We start from the raw sequence: 20,088 nt of genomic DNA, 5'->3' as shown, positions 1-20,088 counted from the left end.
GCTGGGTCACTCCTCAAATGGTCACAATGGCCAGGCCTGGCCCCGCTGAAACCAGGAGCCAGGAGCTTCATCCGGGTCTCCCACATGAGTGGCAGGGGCCCAAGCATTTGGGCCATCTTCTGCTGCTTTCCTCCCAGGCATATTATCAGATATCTGGATGAGAAACAGAGCAGCTGGGATCAAACCAGCGCTCGTGTGGGACACCAGCATCGCCGCATTGCACCTACTGTGCCACAAGGCCGCCACCAAAATTTCAAATATTGAGAAAGAAAAAGAGAAAAGGAGGAGGAAGAAAAGAGGAAGAAAGGGAACAAAGGAAAGAAAGAGAGCAAGAGAGAAAGGCAGTTTGGAAGACAAACTACTAAAACCACGGGTGGAGTCAGGTGGGCTGTTTGGGGTGAGCAGAGGTGTGAGATGGGCTGACTGGTGAGAAGCCCCCAGGCGCTCAGCGCCCCAGATGTCCCCCACCCACCCCGGGCCAGCACCAGAGTTACAGACACACCCCAAGAGCAGCCCACTTGGGCCTGAGGAGCCCGGCCCTGCCCAGCCCGCACCAGGAGACCCCACCCTACTCCCCAAAGAGCAGAGAACCAGACACTGGGACAAGCTGTTCATCTTGCATTCGGCCTCAGGGAACAAGAGCCCCAGTGCTGAGCAGGCCACAGGCCCTGGCCCAGATGCACACTGCCACACCGGCACAGCAGGAACGCGCGGCTCCCAGGCCCCGGCCGAGGACTGCCTATGCACAGGCACTGGTCTAAGCCCCTCACGTGGGCTGTTTACAGCTACACACCTAGGATGTGGGGGCTACTGATAAGCCCCACTTCACCAACAAGGAAACTCACAGAGAGTTTACCAATGCAGCCTCTACCACCCCGCCAGGACACCCTGCCGCTCACGGAAGACCACGGGTGAGAGATGGCATTGGCGGGGTGACCCCGGAGCTGAGTGTGCAAAGTGGAGTCACCAGATGCACTGAGCACCTGCACACGTCCCAGGGAGGGACCCAGGGCTCCGCGCCTCTGGCTGTCGGGCCGAGCATTGCACCCTCTCTGGCAGCCACAGAAGGAACCCGTCTGCTCTGGATCGGGCTGTGCCGAGCGCCCAGCCGATGTCCACCGAAGCCTGGCTCATCAGGTGGGCGTGAAGAGCAAGGCCTCTGCACCTGACACGGGCATGCAGGCCTTTGGGGACAAGAAGCAGCTCTAGAATGGGGCCAGCATCAGCCCTGAGGCTGACACCCAAGGACCCAGCCTGGGGACGTGCGGAGGACGTGAGAGACCCTGCTGCCCTCTGGGGAGGAGGCAGAGGCCTGGGCCAGCCACGCAGCCCTGGCTTGTGAGAGAGACACACTCATAGAACACCCCTCACACACAGGACACCCATATCCCCACAGGAACACCACACACGCAGGACACCCACACATAAGAACCTCATAAGAACACATCACGGGGCCGGCGCTGTGGCGTAGCAGGTACAGCCGCCGCCTGCAGTGCCAGCATCCCATATGGGCTCCTGTTGGAGTCCCGGCTGCTCCACTTCTGATCCAGCTCTCTGCTATGGCCTGGGAAAGCAGTAGAAGATGGCCCAAGTCCTTGGGCCCCTGCACCCACATGGAAGACCCAGAAGAAGCTCCTGGCTCCTGGCTTTGAATCGGCATAGTTCTGGCCATTGCGGCCAATTGGGGAGTAACCATCAGATGAAAGACCTCTCTCTCTCTGCCTCTCCTCTCTCAGTGTAACTCTTTCAAATAAATAAATATTTAAAAAACCACATCACACGTGGACCCCCCCCCATAGGAACACAACACACACAGGACACACACAGTCCCATAAGAACGCAAGCGTGGACACTCACATCCCCTTAGGAAGCCCACACACTCCACTCCCACGGGAGCCCCACACTCGCTCGCCCCACGTTCCACAGAGGAAGCGAGGGCTGAGCAGGGCTGCTCTCTGGGACAGACCCCTGGCCCCGGCTGCCACCGCAAAGGGCAGGGCAGCTTCTGAGCACCCCGGGGGGCGCGGACCCAACACCAAACACCGGAGGAGCTGTTTGTAAACAAACCAATATTTTATTCACACGTCCTCAATGTTCCGTATAAATATAAAGTGCTATGCTTCCAACCCCCGCCCACAGGGCTGGGAGGAAGTGGGGAGGAGGTGCTAAATGCCAGCTGAACACCCATAACTTTCCAGTGCCACCTCGGCGACAACGCCCACACACACACACACACACACACTCGACACGCATCCCCGGCCGAGGCCCCCCCGCACTCAGGGCCCGGGCTCCAGGCCCCTACACGGGGATCCTGGTTATCACAGCTTGTGCTTGGAGCGCTCAGGCTTCAGCTCGGTGGTGGGACCCAAGTCCAGGGCTGTAGCGTCCAGTTCATATCTGCCAGAGGGTGGAGGCGAGAACACACCCTCCACGCTCCTCCTCTGAACGAGGGGTGGGGGTGGGGGGACACCACCCTCATGCTCCAGGCAGAAGAGCACCAGGTCAGAAAGCCTTTTCCGACTCCCAGGAGGCCGGAGGTGACCCGCTCGTCCACGGTCAGGGTCAGCTTGCCCCAGGAATCAGCGAGGGTCGGCAGGGAAGCAGGCGTCGCACCTCAGTGACACAGCACCTGCGTCTCAAACTGCAGCAGCTGCCCCATGAACCCGAAGTTGGGGGAGATGACTCCCCGGCGCTGTTTGACAAAGGCAAACGCCTCATCCAGCCGCACGCGGCGGCTCTGCATCAGGTAGGCCAGGCAGATGGTGGCCGAGCGGGAGATGCCCGCCTGGCAGTGCACCAGCACACGGCCTCCGCTGTTCTTCACCGAGTCTGCAAGGGAGGTGGGGGGTGGTCAGACAGGAAGGAGCACAGGCGCGGAGACAGGTGCCCCCAGCCCCTACACACACACACCCCACCCCACACCCCCGCGGTCGCTCCAGGCCCCTTACCGATGAAGCCGATGGCCTCCTGGAACCAGGCACTGATCTCCACCATCTGGTTGTCCTCCACCGGGATGCTCTTGTAGCAGAAAAGCCCCTCGAAGTGGTTGGGGCAGCTGGCGGAGACGTTGAGGACAGCTGTGATGCCGCAGGCCCGCAGCCCCTGCAGGTCCGAGGAGTGGCTGCAGCTGCCCAGGAAGAGGTAGGGCAAGATCTCCACAGGGCCACCCTGGAGGGGAGAAGGGGCGGTGCTGAGAACCCACCCGCGGCAGCACCCGGTCCAATGGACCCCGCCACCAGCACTCCCGACAGAGACCAGACAAAGGGACACACACACACACACACACACACACACACCCCAGGCAGGGGAACACGGAGCTCTGGTCCCAACTAACCTGGTCATAGAAGGCGACCCTGGGATTGGAGCTGCTGCTTTCTGGTCCTGCAGGTGACAGCGCTGGAGCGGGGGCCTCCGTGCACAGGTCGGGACAACAGGCCTGGAAGCCGTCGAAGCCTCCTGCGGGGAGGACAAGGGCACGCTTAGCCGGGAGGGCTCGGCTGGGGTTGGCAGAGAGGGCCCCGCGGGTGGGCACTGCGCGCAGGCCGGCGCTCACCTCGCAGGAAGCACACGGCGGTCGGCCCGCTGCGGGTCTCGTGCAGCAGTGCGGCGAGCAGGACGTGGGCCGGGCCATCGGGCCGCAGCTCGGCCACTGAGGGGCTGCCCTCGTCCAGCACCACGGCGCGCGCCAGCTCCCCCCGGGCCAGCCGCGCCCGCAGCGCCCGGTCGGGCAGCAGGCAGGCGAGGGCGGCGGCGGGCGGGCCGCGCACGCGGCGCCGCAGCAGAGCGTTCCAGGGCACGGGCCGCGCGGCGCGCACGTGGCGGCGGCAGAAGGCCAGGAAGGGGCGGCAGTCGAGTAGCAGCGTGCGCTCGGCCTCCCGTGGCTCCCGCAGCAGTGCGCCCAGCTCCGCGCACTCCAGCTCGCGCGCTGCCTCCAGCCCCATTGGCGATCGGTGTCCGGCGGCCCCTTCTTGCCCTCTTCCCTGCGCTCCTGGGCTCCCAGCCGTCGGCTCTGGGCGCCCTCGGCAGCTCTCGGGCTTAAGTACGAACGGGTCCGCCTCCCGGGTTACCATACAAGGGCAGAACAGGAAGGCGCCGGCGCCCGCCCCCGCGGCCTCACGTGGGGCGCAGCGGGGCGGGCCCGGGGGCTCCCAGGGGGAGGAAGCCGGGGAGCTGCTCCTAAGGGAAGGTGCCCGGAGTCCCCCCTCCTCTTTGCGCGCCTGGCGCGCGCCCGACCCACAGTCCTTAGGGATCAGCTCCTCAAATACACACTGCTGACCTCGGGGACTTTGTGGCTAATGGTGGTGGCCCTTCGCTCCTGCTTCCTCTCCCTGGGTTCTGCTCCCAGGAATTTGTGACAACAAAAAAATTGGCAGTCGCCTGCTGCCGCGGTTGATTACAGGGGAGTTGGGGCCCTGGCTGAGACCCATTGCTCGGGGTCCTGTAGCTGGTGCGTGGCCAAGCCAGGCCGGAACACAGTTCGTGGGGCCCCCGCCCCTGGGCGGTGAGGGGCCTGGGGGAGGTCTGCGGGCTGTTCAAGGGGGAAACAACAGGGGCCTGTGACGAGTTTCCAGCTAGGAGTGGGCAGAGCTGCTGCTGCCGAGGCCCCCAGAAAGCCCCAGGGGCCCCGAGGGGAGCATTTCCCCTGTTCTGCCGCCGGGCAGCTCTGAAAGCGACTCTGCTGACGTTGCGGGCCTTGCCCCGTGGGAATTTCAAGGGGAAGATGGAGAGGCGCCAATAGAACCTGTCTCCTCCTGCCCCCCATCCTTTCCTGTCCTTCAGACCCACAAACTCCCCCTGGAGGGCAGCGCCGCGGCCCAGAATCCACCCTTGAGCGGCTCAGGTGTGCGTGGGGGCTCGCACCTCTGGGTTGGGGGCAAGAAACACTGGCGAGGGGACACTCTTGAGGCCGAGAGGTTCAGGTGGGCGGAGGGTCCGCAGAACCCGACCCTCAGACGCCCCCATTCTCCCGGGTCACTCTTCTGTGCCCCTGTGAGACCCTTCCGGCTCCTCTGTAGCCCCCTGAGTCTCGAACAGGGGGGACCTGTGCGCATGCCCAGTGAATGCAAGGGATGTTGTGTCCTGGAGCCCCAACATGTGTGCAATTCCACTGTGTGTGAGATGGAGCACGGAGCTTGTGCGTGCTGGGACGCAGAAGGGAGGCAGGGAGAGAAGCTCCAAGGACTCCAAAGACAGACCTGCGGCCACGGCACCCCTCTTGTGCCTCAGTTTCCCCATCTGTAAATGGGAGCGGCGCCCATCCACACTGGTTCCAAGGGTTGGAGGCTGTGCCCCTGCCTGGACTCCTCCAGCTGAGGCCCTGCCCCTCCCTAGCAGGCCAGGCTGGAGGCTGATGGAGCAAAGCCCACGGCAGAGCCGGGGAGTCTGGGCCACAGATCCCAGGAGCCGATATGGGCCCTTATCCTTGGCATCAGCCCGGCAAATGAGTTAATGGCTGATTCCAGGAGCAAATTACAGAGCAGGCAGGAGGGGAGTCAGGGCCAGTCTTGCTGACCAGTATGGCTGGCGTCACCTGCCATGCTGGGAGCGGGCGGGAGGGCCCAGGCAGCTGCCATCCCTGAGGCAGGAGTGAAATCAGCTCTGCCAGTTGCAGGGGGCTCCTGGTCCTGGACTCCCACGCTCCAGTCTCCTCCTGCAGGAGGGCGTGCACCTAGCTGGAAGTTCTGCATGGGGGTGGGGGGGGGAGTGCCGTGCGGCAGGTTCGCTGTCATCACAGCCCCTGGCGTTCTGGCCAAGGACCAGTGATTGCTGCCCGAGATGGCTGCATGGATGTTTGGGGGGCTGTCCCCTCCCCAGCTCCCACAGTGAGGCCTGACTTGGCCACCAAAGAGGGCTCCCCTTGGCCTTCCTCCCCCGGGGGAGGGAAACCCCGGCCTTCAAGCCCCCAGTCAGAGCCCAGGCGGGGTGGGGGTGGGGGGTGCCCTGGGGGAGCGGGAGGTGGGGTAAGAGTAGAGAGCGCGTCTCACAAGCCCACGCGCCTCCCCCACTTCTGCTCTGACTGCGGGTGAGTCACAGGGCAGGATGTCTGTTCCCTCGCCGCTGCCACCTCCGCAGGGACCCCTGTTTGTCAGAGCTGGGCAGAGAGGAGGGGTCTCGGGGCAGACTGGGTGCCCCCAGGTCGCAGGCCTGGAGGGAGGGCCCTGCTCCTTGTCGCCCTGGGGAGGGGTGCCATCCCTGCAGCTCTTTCTGCTTGGGTTCTGGTCTTTGCCTGGCCTGGCTGTTACAGCGTAGGCTCCGTCACAGAAGTTTGGGGCTCAGCATTTTTGCCTTAATTAAAAACCTGTGCGACTCCACTGGGACAAATAATGATTCTCTGTGTTATTCTTTTTTGTAACCATCTATTTTGACGGCTGCCTGAGCGTCACTGGGATCCCCAGTCTTCCCCACTCTCAGCGCCACGTCTACCCAACCCTCACACAGACAGGGTTTTCCCTTCCACACTCAGGATCTCGGGGCTGAGATGGGTGCCGTTTCCCTTCTTCCTTCTTCCCAGCCCACGCCCCGAGCAAATGTTCAGTGAGGGTTGGCCGGTGCCGCGGCTCACTAGGCTAATCCTCCGCCTGTGGCGCCAGGACCCCAGGTTCTAGTCCCAGTCGGGGCGCCGGATTCTGTCCCGTTGCTCCTCTTCCAGTCCAGCTCTCTGCTGTGGCCCGGGAGTGCAGTGGAGGATGGCCCAAGTCCTTGGGCCCTGCACCCACATGGGAAACCAGGAGGAAGCACCTGGCTCCTGGCTTCGGATCGGCGTAGCGCGCTGGTCATAGCAACCATTTGGGGGGTGAACCAACTGAAAAAGAAAGACCTTTCTCTCTGTCTGTCTCACTGTCTAACTTTGCCTGTCAAAAAAAAAAAAAATGTCCAGTGAGGGAGGGAGACAGGAGTCTTGGCTCCAATGCTCGGGGCACAGTGGGTATAGAGGTGACAGCGAGGGGCCACCCCTGGTCCTGCCTGAGGAGTGCTCGGGTAACACCGTGTTTCCTGTGCCAGGCCTCTGACAAGGACTCCCGTGTGCTGGCTGCCCCTACCAGGGATCCCACCAGGCGCGGGTCCAGACCCCAGGCCCCAGGCTTCAGCGACAGCTCCTCTGTGATGACAGCCCTGTCTGGCACCGTGGGGAGCGGGACAGAGAGGGTCAGCGTGGGCATCCAGGCTCAGCACAGCCTCGTCCTGAGAAAGCAGAAGCAGGACTGGCTCAGCAGGGGGACCCCCGTGGCTGAAGAGCCTGGTTCTATCCCATACAAGAAAAGATTTGTTTAAAACAGAGTTATTTATTTATTTGAAAGGCAGAGTTACAGAGAGGCAGAGAGAGAGGTGCTCCATCCGCTGGTTCACTTCCCAGTTAGCTGCAATGGTCTGAGCTTTGCTGACCCGAAGCCAGGAACCAGGAGCTTCTTCTGGGTCTCTCATGCAGGTGTAGGGGCCCAAGGACTTGGGCCATCTTCTACTGCTTTCCCAGGCCACAGCAGAGAGCTGGATGAGAAGTGAAGCAGTCAGGACTTGAACCGGTGTCCATGTGGGATGCCGGCCCCTGAGTTAGTCTTTTTTTAAAAAAAGTTATCAACTTAAAAATTAGCCTGAATGCATTTCTTTGAATTTTGAGTCCTGCTTGAGGTTGCCTTGGCAGGGCCAGACCCAGTGATTTCTCTGGTCTTACACAGCCCGTGGGCCAGAGGGTCCCCATCCCTGATAGAGTAATGATACCTTTTCCTACTCAAAAATAAACTTTAGGGGGCAAGCATTTGGCATAGCTGTTAAGACATCCCCTGGAGTGCTCACTTCCCATATCAGAGTGCCTGGATATGAGGTCTTCCATCCACTGGTTCACTCCCAGATGGCCGCAATGGCCCGAACTGTGCCAATCTGAAGCCAGGAGCCAGGAGCTTCTTCCGGGTCTCCCACGTGGGTGCAGGGGCCCAAGGACTTGGGCCATCTTCTACTGCTTTCCCAGGCCATAGCAAATCCCAGCTCCACTTCTGATTTGAGCTTCCTGATGGTGACACCCTGGGAGTCAGCAGGTAATGGCTCAAGTCCTTGGGTCCCTGCCACCCACGTGGGAGACCAGATTGAGTTCTGGGCTCCTGGCTTTGGCCTGGCCCAGGCCCCGTTGTTGTGGGCATGTGGGGAGTGAACTGTGGATTGGAGATGGCGTTCCCTCACTCTCTCTTTCAGATAATTTACAAGTGAATGAATTCAGAAAAGAAGTTTAAAACATACTGTGATGTGACATGAATTTAATTAATTTAAGTAAATGAATAATGCACTTGAGGTGTGTAAAAACTGTGTTGACTTAAGATGACCCTAACAGTCAAACCACAGCACAGAGGGTACCCAGATCTCTTGAAAAGTGGGGTGCAGGTGGGAGGCCCCAGAGGCAGGGCAGCACAGCCCCTTCCAGCTCTGGTGCCGAGGGGATCTGGGCGGTCCGCTTCTCCCTCCTGCCACAGAGAGAAGAACATGAGACACTGATGGAAGGGAATGTGGGAAAACAGATTGTGTGGCCCGGGCCAGAGCCCACGCGGCTGGCCCAGGTCCCCTCTGCCCTGTGGACATGCCCATCAAAGCTGCAGCCCAGATGTGCCCAGGCGTGGGGCTGCGGGACACCTGCCTCCCTGGGCTTTTCCCCCAACACTCCCGAGGCCCCCAACCCCTGGGGGTCCTCAGAGTGAAACAGGCTCCACTCCTACCCTGTAGGCCAGAAGCGTCTGTGGACAAGGCCCTGTCACTGAGGGCAGAGAGGCAGCTGTTAAAGAACTACTGCCAGGGGTGATGGTTGGGCAAGAGGCGAGGGCTCCGAGAAGAATGACCACACTGCAGTCACAGGGTGAGTGGCTCTGTGACAAGATGGCTCGGGGCCCCCCCTGAGCAGAGCTGAGTGCCCTGTGTGGGCTGGGGAGGGCATAAGGGACATCGGAGGCCCACAGCAGCCAAGACTGCTCCTTTCTGCACAGCCACCACTGCCACCCCTTTCACACCAAAGACCAGGCCGTGGGGCTGACATGTGACACCGCGGGCTGGGCCACTGCTTGGGATGCCCCCATCTTGCACCAGAGTGCTGGCTTGAGTCCTGGCTACCCCACTTCCAATAATCCAGCTTCCTGCTAATACACCCTGGGAGGTAGCAGATGGTGGCTTAGGCGCTTGGGTCCCTGCCACCCACATGGGAGACTTAGATGGAGTTCTAGGGTCTGGACTTTGGTTTGGTTCGGCTCTGGTTGTTGTGGGCATTTGGAGACTGAACCAGCGCTGGGAAGACTGATTTCTCTGTCTCTCATTCTGTCATTCAAGTAGATGAAAATAAGTAAGCACTTGAAAAAAAAAAAAAAAAAAAAGGCCCAGCCCTGTGCCATGCTCCTCCTCCCCCACAGGCCAGGGGACCTGTAACAGCAGCAATGGTAGTCATGGTGACAGCTGTGTTAGTTGTGGGGACTCTGGAGCCACGTTGCCTTGGCACAAACACAGCTGGGCTGTTTCCTCGCTGTGCGACTTTGAACAAGTGGTTTAGCCTCTCTGTGTGCCCAGTGAACAGGAGCACTCACTAGCATCACGCTAGGTGCTCTGTGCACACTACTGTCCATAAGCCTACCAGGCTGGGGAGCCGCATCATTCCCTCTGCCTCATAGATGGGGAAATGCAGTTCCCAAGGCAACCGTGGCAAGAGCGAGTTGATTAGCCCAGGCCGGCCATCATGTCTTCACGCCATCAGCTCGGGAGTGGGCTCCTTATAAACAGGGAGAGTCCAGCCCCCCTCTGCCTCTCTTGTCCTTCTGCCTTCCACGGTGGGGTGGTGCAGCGAGAAGGCCCTCACTAGAAGCTGGTCCTTGATCTTGAACTTCCCAGAAACCAGAACTGTAAGAAATAATTTTCTGTTCTTTACAAATCCCCCAGCCTCGTGTATACCCTGCCCGCAGCCCACAAAGGACCAAGCCAGACAATGAGGCTCTCGGGCAGTGGGTGGCGGACCAAGGCCTTGCAGCGGGTATGGCAGTGGGGGAACTGTGACTGGAGCCTGGGCTGCAGCCCCCTCTCCTGGCCCACCTCTGAGCAGGGTCCATGTGGGCCCACCTGCACCCTGTGCTCAGCGTCCGTCCTCATCCTCTGTAACGATCACTTGGCAGCTGGCACTGACCAAGTGCTTGCCCCAAATACAAATCGGGGAGCCAAGACGCGGAGAGAGGCTGGCACTCTCTGACTGGGGCCAACGCTGTGGCCCCTGCACCGTGCCCTCCTCATCCGCCTCCCCCCACCCACAGCCCTCCTTGCCCTTGAGGGCGTTGGTGCTGTCTTCCCAGCTCAGCTACGGGCCCCTTGCGGATTTGCAATGCACAGGGCTCTGCACACTCTGTCTGCAGAGCAGCACAGCACCCAGCTAAGAGTGGGGCTCGCCTGCACCTCCGGGTATGTGAACCTGTCTCTATGCAGCCCTCAGGGGAGGAGCTGATCACCCAGCAAGTTGAAAATCCACCGTGTTGGACGGGTCCTTGTCAGAATGGGCCCCTGCCGTGACCCAGGCTCCATGGAAAAAGCAGGGTCTTTGGGTGCAGCTACTGGTTGCTGAGTGTAGACACCCAGGGCACGGCCACGAAGGAGCCCCACTGTCCTGTACATGGGAAGGGACACATCCTCCGCCACTCACAGCTGCACGGCCCTGGGCAGAGGCTGCTTTGAGCTCCCCACGTGGCACGGCACTCATCACTCACCAGCTCGTACTGAGCACCAGTCTCTGTTCTGGCTGCTGGGGGTGCAGCCACAGGCAAGACTGACAGGGCTCCTGTCCTCTGGGGTGACCTTGCTGCGGGGGCCAGAGGCTGACAGCAAATCAGTAAAGGAGAGGGCACAGAGAGCGGCAGGTGCTGTGAATGACACATGGATAGCGCGGGGGAGGCCTCTGGGAGGAGGTGGCCTCCAGCAGGACTGGCCAGCCCTGGAGGCGGGAGGGGTAAGAGCAGACCAAGAGGAGAGAGCCAAGTCGTGTGTAGGAGCGCTCTGGCTGGGCCTGCAGGTCCTGGTGACGGTCTGATTCCATTAAGAATGCAATGGAATCCTTGGCAGGTTCTTATGGGGGTGGGTGGAGACCATGAGACCGGCACTTGGCTGTGATGGAGAAAACCTGTGGTAGCAACAGTGGCCATGGAGTGAGGTCAGGGACAAAAGCAGTGGTGCAGGGGATGCTGGTCAGTGACTTGGATGCAAGTGGCGATGGCAATGGAGGAAAGATCGGGCCGAGGAGGGCCAGATCCATCCGGAAGGTGGGTGGACAGTGAAGGATGGGGTGGGCAGTGAGAGCCAGGGGCAGGGGGTGGCGCCCAAATTTGGGCTGAGTGGAGGGTGGGCAGTTTCCTGAGGAAGGATGGGGCGCGGCCCTTCCCTCCTTTCTGCGGGGGCTCCTCCTCCCTGAGACAGGGTAGTCGGTGCCAGCAGAGGGCTGCCAGCTGCTTACAGGCTCCTCCCTCCCCCCACCCCAGGACTGGCTGCTGAGTCATCTGGAAAGACATGGGATGAGGGCGAGGGCTGCTGGTGCTGGGCCAGCAAACTGGGGGCTGCAGAAGATGGGGGTGAGCGAGCCAGGCAGGACCTGGGGACCGGGACCTGGGGGCCGAGGCCCGGGTACAGAGGCACAGATGGCTTGGGGGTGGACCAGACAGGAAGTGCCTGCGGGGGATCAGGAGGGATTAGGGCCACAGATCGGATTAGGCTCCCCCGGAAGATGACGGCCCGGTCCATTGCTGCCCATGCAATCACCCCCTCCCTGACACCCAGAGGCATCATGTGTGCGCACACACGGACTCATACCCACACACCTGTCCATCTGTCCTCAGACACACGGTGCTGCACAGACACCGTGGGCACTTGAACACCCAATGTGATGTGGCTGCCCCAGCAGCAGGACAGCCCACAGAAGCCCTCTGTAGTCCTGTACAGCCCCAGTGGTCCCTACACCCGTGACCCACGTATGCATGGCTCACACAGGCCCCACCCACCTCTCTGCAGCCCATAGACCTTCCCAGTTGACCAGCAGCCTGGAGACGCCAGCCAGAGCCTACTCCCAAGGACGTGGAACACAGCCCTGGTGTGTGTAAGTCCCCACGTCCACTTGTCATACAAACATCTCAGGAGCCAGCACCCTCTCGCCTGTGCTGCCCAGGAGGCAGTGGCTCTTGGATAGCTGGGGGCCCTCCCCTCACACACGTGTGCACAGTGTAACCACACACACAGGCACGCGCTCACCTTGTGAAGGGGGGGCCAGCACCAGCGGTGCTATGGAAGGTGCGGCACCTGGAGTGAACAGGACGACCTGTGCTGCGCTTCGGTCTTAGATTTCGCAGAAGCGGTGGTGAGGCCCCCTCGGTGTCAGGCACAGTGCTGGTGCCCCAGGGGTGTGGCACTAGGGGCTGCGATCCCACTGACACATCCTGGAAGCCCCTCCACTGGCCCGCATCAGAAACCCCCGTCCCTGGACTGGAGCTGCTCCAGGACCCTGCTTCTTCACACACCCAGCCAACCACTCAGGAAGAGACCTGCTCCCTCCCAGGGTGTAGCTGCTGGTCACACAGGAGCCTGGTCCAGGCAAGGAGTGCCTGCCTCAGTTTCCCCAAGGGCAAGGCAGGATTCAGGTTTAGTCCGAGATAGGAAGGTCCCCTGGAGGGGTGGCTCCCAGTGGCCACCCCGAGCCTCCCAGACTAGGCTGGGTGGGAGCAGTAGTGATCTTGGCCCAGCTTCCTGCAGCCTCCAGGAGCCAGGCACGCCCAGCATTCCAGCCATCACGGGGCCCAGCTGGCTGCACTGCGGGAGCAGCCAGGAGCGAGCCCAGGTGAGGGAAGGCGGGAGGCCAGGCCCCAGGGTGCAGCCCCAAAGACAACAGTCATTAGGCCAGATGCAGAAGGCCAGGGAGGGGTGGAGGAGGTTCCCACAGAGGACAGGAGGGTGGGGCCCTGCCGAGGCCTGAGCTGGGGTGGCCTGGCCCTCTTCCCTCCTCCCTCAGCTCCTGTCCTCCCCAGCCTGTCCCCCTCCTCCATCCTCAGGAAGTCCCCTGCCCCAGCCAGAGGAGACCACGGGGGTGGGGAGGGATGAGCAGTCACTTGAGACAGGGACGCCCTGGCCCAGCCTCAGTGGGGCACCCCCCCCGGGACGTCAGCCTCCTCTGGGGACTCGAAGCCTGGCCCATGCCGAGCCAGTGCAGAGCTACCTCTCCCTGCCCAGAGAGCCCGCGTGATGGCTGCGCAGAGCCTGGTGAGAACTCACGACGGCCCTGTCGCACCCTGTACCCCAGCTCCCACGCCTCTGCCGTGACACCCTCTGTGTGCCCTCGCCCCACTGATTTCTCCTGCCCGGCTGTCTCTCCAGTGGGGGCCATGCCCCAGCGACCATTGCCCCGGGGGCAGCCTGCAGGCAGATCCCACCAACCCCACAGCTCTGGGCGGCCACGCGTCCCCTCAGCCTGAGCCCTGTCCGGGAGTGCAAAGGACACGAGAAAGCTCACAGGACCAGAGACCAAGGCTGAAGGTGGCCCTGCTGCCCCCTACCCTCCAGCCTCCACCCCAAGAGAAAGATCCCAGGGCTGGGAAGTTCTTCCATTTCCTCCGGGACAGAAGCCCTTCTCGGAGGCAGGGGAATGGCCAGCATGACCTCTATGCAGCTCCTCCAGCACAGGGTGCTCGCCGGGTAGAACGAGGTTTTCCGTGGCCTCCCCATGTGGCAGAATTTCACTTCCTGCCCTCTATACCACCCACCAGGCCCCTGTGACTCCAGCCCACATCAGGCCCAGCTAGGGGCCCCCTAGAGGCTTCCAATTCCCCCCAGATCCTGGAGGCCCGGTGGCCCCAACAAGAAGTGTGGGGCCTGGGGGCCGGCGCCGTGGCTCACTTGGTTGGTCCTCCGCCTGCCCTGCCGGCATCCCATATGGGCACCGGTTCTAGTCCCGGCTGCTCCTCTTCCAGTTCAGCTCTCTGCTGTGGCCTGGGAGGGCAGTGGAGGATGGCCCAGGTCCTTGGGCCCTGCACCGCATGGGAGACCAGGAGGAAGCACCTGGCTCCTGGCTTCGGATCGGGTAGCTCCGGCCGTGGCGGCCATTTGGGGGGTGAACCAACGGAGGGAGGACCTTTCTCTCTGTCTCTCTCTCACTGTCTAACTCTATCTGTCAAATAAAAGAAAAAAAAGTGTGGGGCCTGGCTGCAGCTGCCTGGGCTTAAGCCCAAGTGTTTTCTCTGCTCCTTTCCAACAGGTAACTAACTGGCTACTGGCCTCATACAAGCTGAAAACAAGAACCACCCAGGGGGCCGGCGTGTGGCATAGCAGGTAAAGCCATCACCTGCAGTGCCCAGTGCACACGTCCAGCAGCCTAGAAGCCTTGGGTGGAGGCCGCATTGGCACCTTGCAGGGGGCTGGTAGAAGCGTCACAGCCTGGGGCCAGCCAGGGCCCAGCTCCCTGGGAGGAAGGGACCTCAGCCCAGCCTACAGAGGGAAACAGAAACTGCTCACGCCCCACCGCGGGCGCCTTCCCTTCCCAGCACGGCAGGCCCGGGGGGCCCCTGCGCCGGCCACGCGCCGTGAGTCACGGCCGCCCCGCCTCGGCCTCCTTGCCTGAGAAGCGGCCGGAGCTACACTGCCTTGCCCGGCTGTGAGGGGAAGCAAGCAAGCCAGCCTCCGGGAAGGCATTTTGGAAACTGTGAGGGGCCGGCCATGTGTAAAGAGCCCAGGTCACGGAGGAACAAGACCCACCCGTGCAGGGAGGTGAGCAGCCACCACCCACGTGGGGCCCCAGCCCACTCCCTCCCCAGGCACCGGGCCGCCCTGGGGCCTTCTGCATCAGGAGCCCACTCCTCTCCCAGCCGAGGGCCAGCTTCACCTTCGGGGCTCTCCCTTCCTTGATGTCCCTCTGTCCCTGGCCCTGGGATTCCCCCCAACACTGGCTCATGGGGTGGCCACCTTCCTTCCGGGGAGCACCCACTCACAGGCCCCGCCTCTCGGCCCAGCTACATTTCCCTTCCTTGTCACCTTCTCCTGCCCTGCTAACAGAGCCCTGCTTTCCACAACCAAAGGCCCCTGCCGTGAGCCCAGGCCCGGAAGTGGCTGGGATCAGAAAGAAATGTTCTGGTTGCCTGTACCCCGGCGGGGTCGGGGTGGGGGGTGGTCTCTCAGGGCTCAGGCGCAGCATACGCTCCATCAGGGCTTGCAGAGCAGGGCGGCGTGGGGGCACCGGGGTGGGGGGCGTTCAGGGGTCAGCCACTCCACCTGGCGTGCCCCAGCACACCTGGCACTGCTCCAGGTTCCCAGGAGGCTGCCAGGCCCAGAGATGAAGGCCCGTGGAGACTGCATTAGGATGGCACAGGATGGCTGTGAAGGATGGGTCACGCCCCTCTGTGCCTGGCTCCACCCACTTCGAGCCCGCCCCTCCAGCAGATTTGTCTGGCATCCACCCAGAAGCCTCCCCAGGGGTAGCGCATACCATAGAGAGGGCCACAGGCTGCAGGGTCCTCTGTCTGAGGAGCAAGCCTCAGGCGTCAGGCTCCGGGGACGCCACGGCTGCTCTGGTCCCTTGCACACTCATCTCGCTCTCTGCTCTGTGTGGACACAGCCTCCCAGGTTCCCGCACCCTGGGCTTCCTGAGGGGTCAGCCAGGAGCCAGCAGCAGGCGGAGAGAGGGGAGAACCTCGGGTACCTCTGCCCCAGCTCCCCCACCCCACCCCGCGCCGTGACCTCAAGGTCTGGGCCAAGGCCAGGTGCCTGTGGGACTCCAGGGCTCTGAGGGTGCCCTCCCCTCTCCTTGTCCCCCCAGCTAAGTGTGGCAGTGGCTGTGTGGGCGAGGGCAGAAGTTGCGCCCCTCGGGGAGTGGAGCCCAACACCCCACACGTTGTCAGCACCGGCCCTGCAGCAGCTACTGAGTTTCTGAGGGCGATACCCGGCCCTTTCTGTGGCGTCCCTTCTCTCCTGCCACGAATCCCAGGGCCCTTAAAGGCTCACAGAAAACGCAACAGTACGGGGAAGCTGTGCATGGGCTTCCAAAACTGTTTGCATCAACATAAACTCCTCTCGCAACTGCGTTTTCCCACAGACTCGGAAGTGCCCTGCTGAGCCTGACTTACTCAACGGCAGCTGTGTTCCTTGGTGGTCTCGGGCTGGAAACGGCTGACGGCCCCTCCTCGATCCCCCTGTAGTGGCTAGAAGGAACTTTAAAAAATATATTGATTTATTTATTTCAAAGGCAGAACATCAGAGAGGGGGAGAGAGAGAGAGAGAGAGAATGTCCTAACGCTGGTTCACTCCCCAAATGGCCCCCAGTGACCAGAGCTGGGCCAGGCTGAAGCCAGGAGCCTAGAACTCCATTCATGTGGGTGCAGGGGCCCAAGCACTTGGGCCATCCTCTGCTGCTTTCTCAAGCACATTAGCAGGGAGCTGGATCAGAAGCAGAACCGCCAGGACTGCAACCAGATGCGGCGTCACAGGCAGCAGTTTAACCCGCTGCACCACAATGCTGGCTCCTGGAGTGCATGTCCTAAACTATAGGCTTGCCCACGCCACACCACAGCACACCCTACTAGAAACTCTTCACCAGCACCCAGGTGTACAAGCAGGAATTTAACCTGGCTGACGGAACAGAGGTTCAGGGTTCAGTGGGCGTGCAGGAGCTCAGAACTGGCACGGAGGCCCCCATCTTCAAAGCACCCAGGAATCCCACTCCTTCCATCCTGTAGCTCCGCTGTTTATAGTCTCCATTTCCAGGGTGGTTGCTCCAGCTCCCCCTTTCACATCAACATTCCAATCAGCAGAAAGCTGGAAGGAGGGCACTTCCGGAAAGTAGCACCATCGTTTTTGTGCCAGCCAGAACACGTCACCCAGCCACACCTGACCGTCACCCTGGGCAGCTTCGTGCCCGGCTGAAATTCCACAGTCTGTACCACAGCAAGCAAGCGTGTCAAAAATCTGATGCCATCTGACACTCAGGCAAGGCAATGGGAAGGCGGAATTCTGGGAACACTGGAAACAGAAAGAACCCGTCTCTACGGCAGCGAGTATCTGAGCCGCAACAAGGCAAGCAAGCCACACACACACGCACACACGCGCGCACACACGCACACACACGTGCGCACCGGGGACGGCGGCTGTGCCTTATTGAGGGCGTGCTGGCCTTCCCTGAGAGCAAGAAAGAGCTGCAGGAGGAAGGAAGAAACCGTCCTTACGTGCACAACATGAGCCTGCCTGCCCGGAATCTGCAGATGCATCCCAACCCACAGAGCTTTTACTTAACGTATTTGAGAGTCAGAGAGAGAGAGAGGCCTCAATATAGGCAGCTGGGAACTCAGCCGAGGCCTCTCGTGTGGGTGGCAAGGACCCAACCACTGGAGCCTTCATCACCTGCTGTCTCTCAGGGTGCACACTGGCGGGAATGGGACCCCAACCCAGGCACTCTGATTACAGGGCAAGCAGAGCGTCCCCACCAGCGTCTTAACCCATACACCAAACATCTACCACTGCAAGACTTTTTAATGGGCCCTGACAAGCTGGGGCCCTCCACAAAACAAGTGAAGATGCACTTTTAAATTAAGAGCAAAGATGGGGGTTGGACAGCACTGTGGCGTAGCCGGTAAAGGCGCTGCCTGCAGTATCGGCATCCCATATGGGCACCAGTTCAAGTTCTGGCTGCTTCTCTTCCAATCCAGCTCTCTGCTATGGCCTGGGAAAGCAGTAGAAGATGGCCCAAGTGCTTGGGTCCCTGCACCCACATGGGACACCTGGAGGAAGCTCCAGGCTTCGGATCCGCCCAGGCCCAGCATTGCAGCCAACTAGCGGATGGAGGCTCTCGCTCTCTCTGCCTCTGTCTTTCTGTAATCTGCCTTTCAAATAAATCTTTAAAAAAAAATAAAATAAAATAAAACAAAAAAGAACGTTTAGCCCAGCAGTTAAATGCTGGTTGAGACGTCTGCATTCCGGATCAAGAGTACCTGGGTTTCATACCCAGCCCCAGCCCCTGACTCCAGCTTCCTGTTAACACAGACCCTGGGAGGCAGCAGGAATGGCCCACATGATTGGGCTTCCATCACCACCTGGGAGACCTGGGTCGAGGTCTTGGGTCCCTGAAGGCATCTGGGAGTAAACCAGGGGGTGGGGTCTCTCTCTCTCTCTCTTTTTTTTTTCTTTTATTTTTTTGACAGGCAGAGTGAACAGTGAGAGAGAGAGAGACAGAGAGAAAGGTCTTCCTTTGCCATTGGTTCACCCTCCAATGGCTGCCGCGACCGGCATGCTACGGCCGGCGCACCGCGCTGATCCGAACGCAGGAGCCAGGTGCTTCTCCTGGTCTCCCATGGGGTGCAGGGCCCAAGCACTTGGGCCATCCTCCACTGCACTCCCTGGCCACAGCAGAGAGCTGGCCTGGAAGAGGGGCAACCGGGACAGAATCCGGTGCCCCGACCGGGACTAGAACCCGGTGTGCCGGTGCTGCTAGGTGGAGCATTAGCCTAGTGAGCCGCGGCACTGGCCTCTCTTTCTCTCTCTCTCTCTCTCTCTCTCTCTCTCTCTCCATCTTTCTCTCTGCCTCTCAAACAAATAAATAAATATTTATAAAAGAAAAGAACAACGAAGACGGGGCTGGCGTGGGGCTTGGAGGATTAAGGACTTGGTATAAAAACAGACGATGAGAGTGAAGTCATTTTAGCAGGGTGGTTCCAGCATGGAAATAGAAAAATGGATTCTTGGAACCAGTCCGTAAGTCCAACCACACACTTAGGGAGAGGAGCAGCATTTCAGGCCCACAGAGTGGACGCGGGCTTCTGCCATCCACGGCAGTAGTACAACTTATGTCTGAGCCATATTTTATATCACTTACAGAAGCACTCTTCATGCGGATTGAATCACTTGAAAAAAGACCAAACCTCACGAGGACAGGGAGAATGTACGCTATAAGTCGCCGATGGCTTGGGGGCAGAGAAGGCATTCCTCGGGCACAGCACAAAACACTGAAGTCACGTGGGGAAAGAACTGAGACACCCGACCTTCTGTCAACGACAAGTGCCCGTCCGGTCAAGCTGGCCTTGAGCAGAGGGACAGAGCGAGCACCGGATGTGGAGGAAGTGCCCGAAAAACAGAAGATTTTAGAAACGAGCGGGAGGGCCAAGGAGTGCCTGCTGCATGCCCGGCACAGGTGCTGCAAAGCTTGGCAGGAAGCCACAACACGCCTCCTGCTGTCCTGCCTCTGACACGGTAGTAGGGCGGGGGAGCCGGCAGTGAGGAGGTAGACATGCGTGTGTCACGGGGCGGTTACGGAGGAAGATCAAACACTCAGGGAGCCAACACTGTGGAGAAGAGGAACGGTGTGAGGCCATCCAGACCCCAGAGAGAAAAAGCTACGCACGACAGAAAAACGGGCAAGGACGCACAACACAGACTCGACGGCCACGGCACGCAGCAGCCCTGGGCCGGCCACGAAAGCTGTGTGATGGGGCGAGTGGCAGGTGTTCCGGTGGGCGCTGGCAAGGGCGGACACACGAGGAATCTCACACCCTTTTGGTGGGAGTGTAAATTGGTATTTTTAAAAAAAGATATTTATGGGCCAGTGCCGCGGCTCACTAGGCTAATCCTCCACCTGCAGCGCCAGCACCCCGGGTTCTAGTCCCAGTTGGGGTGCCGGATTCTGTCCCGGTTGCCCCTCTTCCAGGCCAGCTCTCTGCTGTGGCCCCAGAGTGCAGTGGAGGATGGCCCAGGTCCTTGGGCCCTGCACCTGCATGGGAGACCAGGAGAAGCACCTGGCTCCTGGCTTCAGATCAGCGCAGCACACTTGGGGTGTGAACCAACGGAAAAAGGAAGACCTTTCTCTCTGTCTCTCTCTCTCTCTCTCTCTCACTGTCTAACTCTGCCTGTCAAAAAAAGAAAGAAAAAAGATATTTATTGAAAAGGCACAGCCATGGAGAAAGGGAAAGACAGAGAGAGAGAGCCAGATCTTCCATCTGCCGGTTCACTCCCCACATGGCCACAACCGAAAAGACCAACAGCAGGCCCAGGGAGGTGACTCAGGACAGGTGGGCAGAGAAGCCACCAGCAGATCTCTCGGCGCCTCTTGGAGGCGGATTCCGCTGGGAGTGACTT

At 60.6% G+C, this 20,088-nt stretch overlaps 1 protein-coding gene and 1 long non-coding RNA gene across 2 annotated transcripts; one reads left to right on the top strand and one right to left on the bottom strand.

The window, feature by feature from the left end:
- Window positions 1–2,054: 2,054 nt before the first annotated feature.
- On the bottom strand, window positions 2,055–4,025 carry DUSP2 (dual specificity phosphatase 2). Its single transcript, XM_008253851.4, has 4 exons — window positions 3,554–4,025; window positions 3,335–3,456; window positions 2,949–3,168; window positions 2,055–2,829 (listed from the first exon to the last, which is right to left on the bottom strand). Exons 1-4 carry the CDS (start codon window positions 3,939–3,941, stop codon window positions 2,615–2,617), a joined length of 945 nt encoding a protein of 314 aa, XP_008252073.3. The 5' UTR covers window positions 3,942–4,025; the 3' UTR covers window positions 2,055–2,614.
- An 8,508-nt stretch (window positions 4,026–12,533) lies between these two features.
- LOC127488185 (uncharacterized) lies at window positions 12,534–19,692 on the top strand. The gene is made up of 3 exons (XR_011386487.1): window positions 12,534–13,242; window positions 14,234–14,742; window positions 18,835–19,692. It is a non-coding gene; the product is annotated as an uncharacterized lncRNA (long non-coding RNA).
- The last annotated feature ends 396 nt before the right edge of the window (window positions 19,693–20,088 follow it).

The sequence above is a fragment of the Oryctolagus cuniculus genome, chromosome 2 (assembly GCF_964237555.1).
Source record: "Oryctolagus cuniculus chromosome 2, mOryCun1.1, whole genome shotgun sequence".
Classification (NCBI taxonomy): domain Eukaryota; kingdom Metazoa; phylum Chordata; class Mammalia; order Lagomorpha; family Leporidae; genus Oryctolagus; species Oryctolagus cuniculus.
Note: the sequence above shows the minus strand (reverse complement) of the source record. Positions and strands in the feature narration are given on the sequence as shown.

Excerpts from the sequence above, each read along its gene's own strand:
- DUSP2 (XM_008253851.4), bottom strand. The coding sequence starts at position 3,941 with ATGGGGCTGGAGGCAGCGCGCGAGCTGGAGTGCGCGGAGCTGGGCGCA. Across the intron at positions 3,457-3,553 it reads CGCCGTGTGCTTCCTGCGAG|GAGGCTTCGACGGCTTCCAG; the intron begins GTGAGCGCCGGC and ends TCCTCCCCGCAG. Across the intron at positions 2,830-2,948 it reads GGAGGCCATCGGCTTCATCG|ACTCGGTGAAGAACAGCGGA; the intron begins GTAAGGGGCCTG and ends CCTCCCTTGCAG.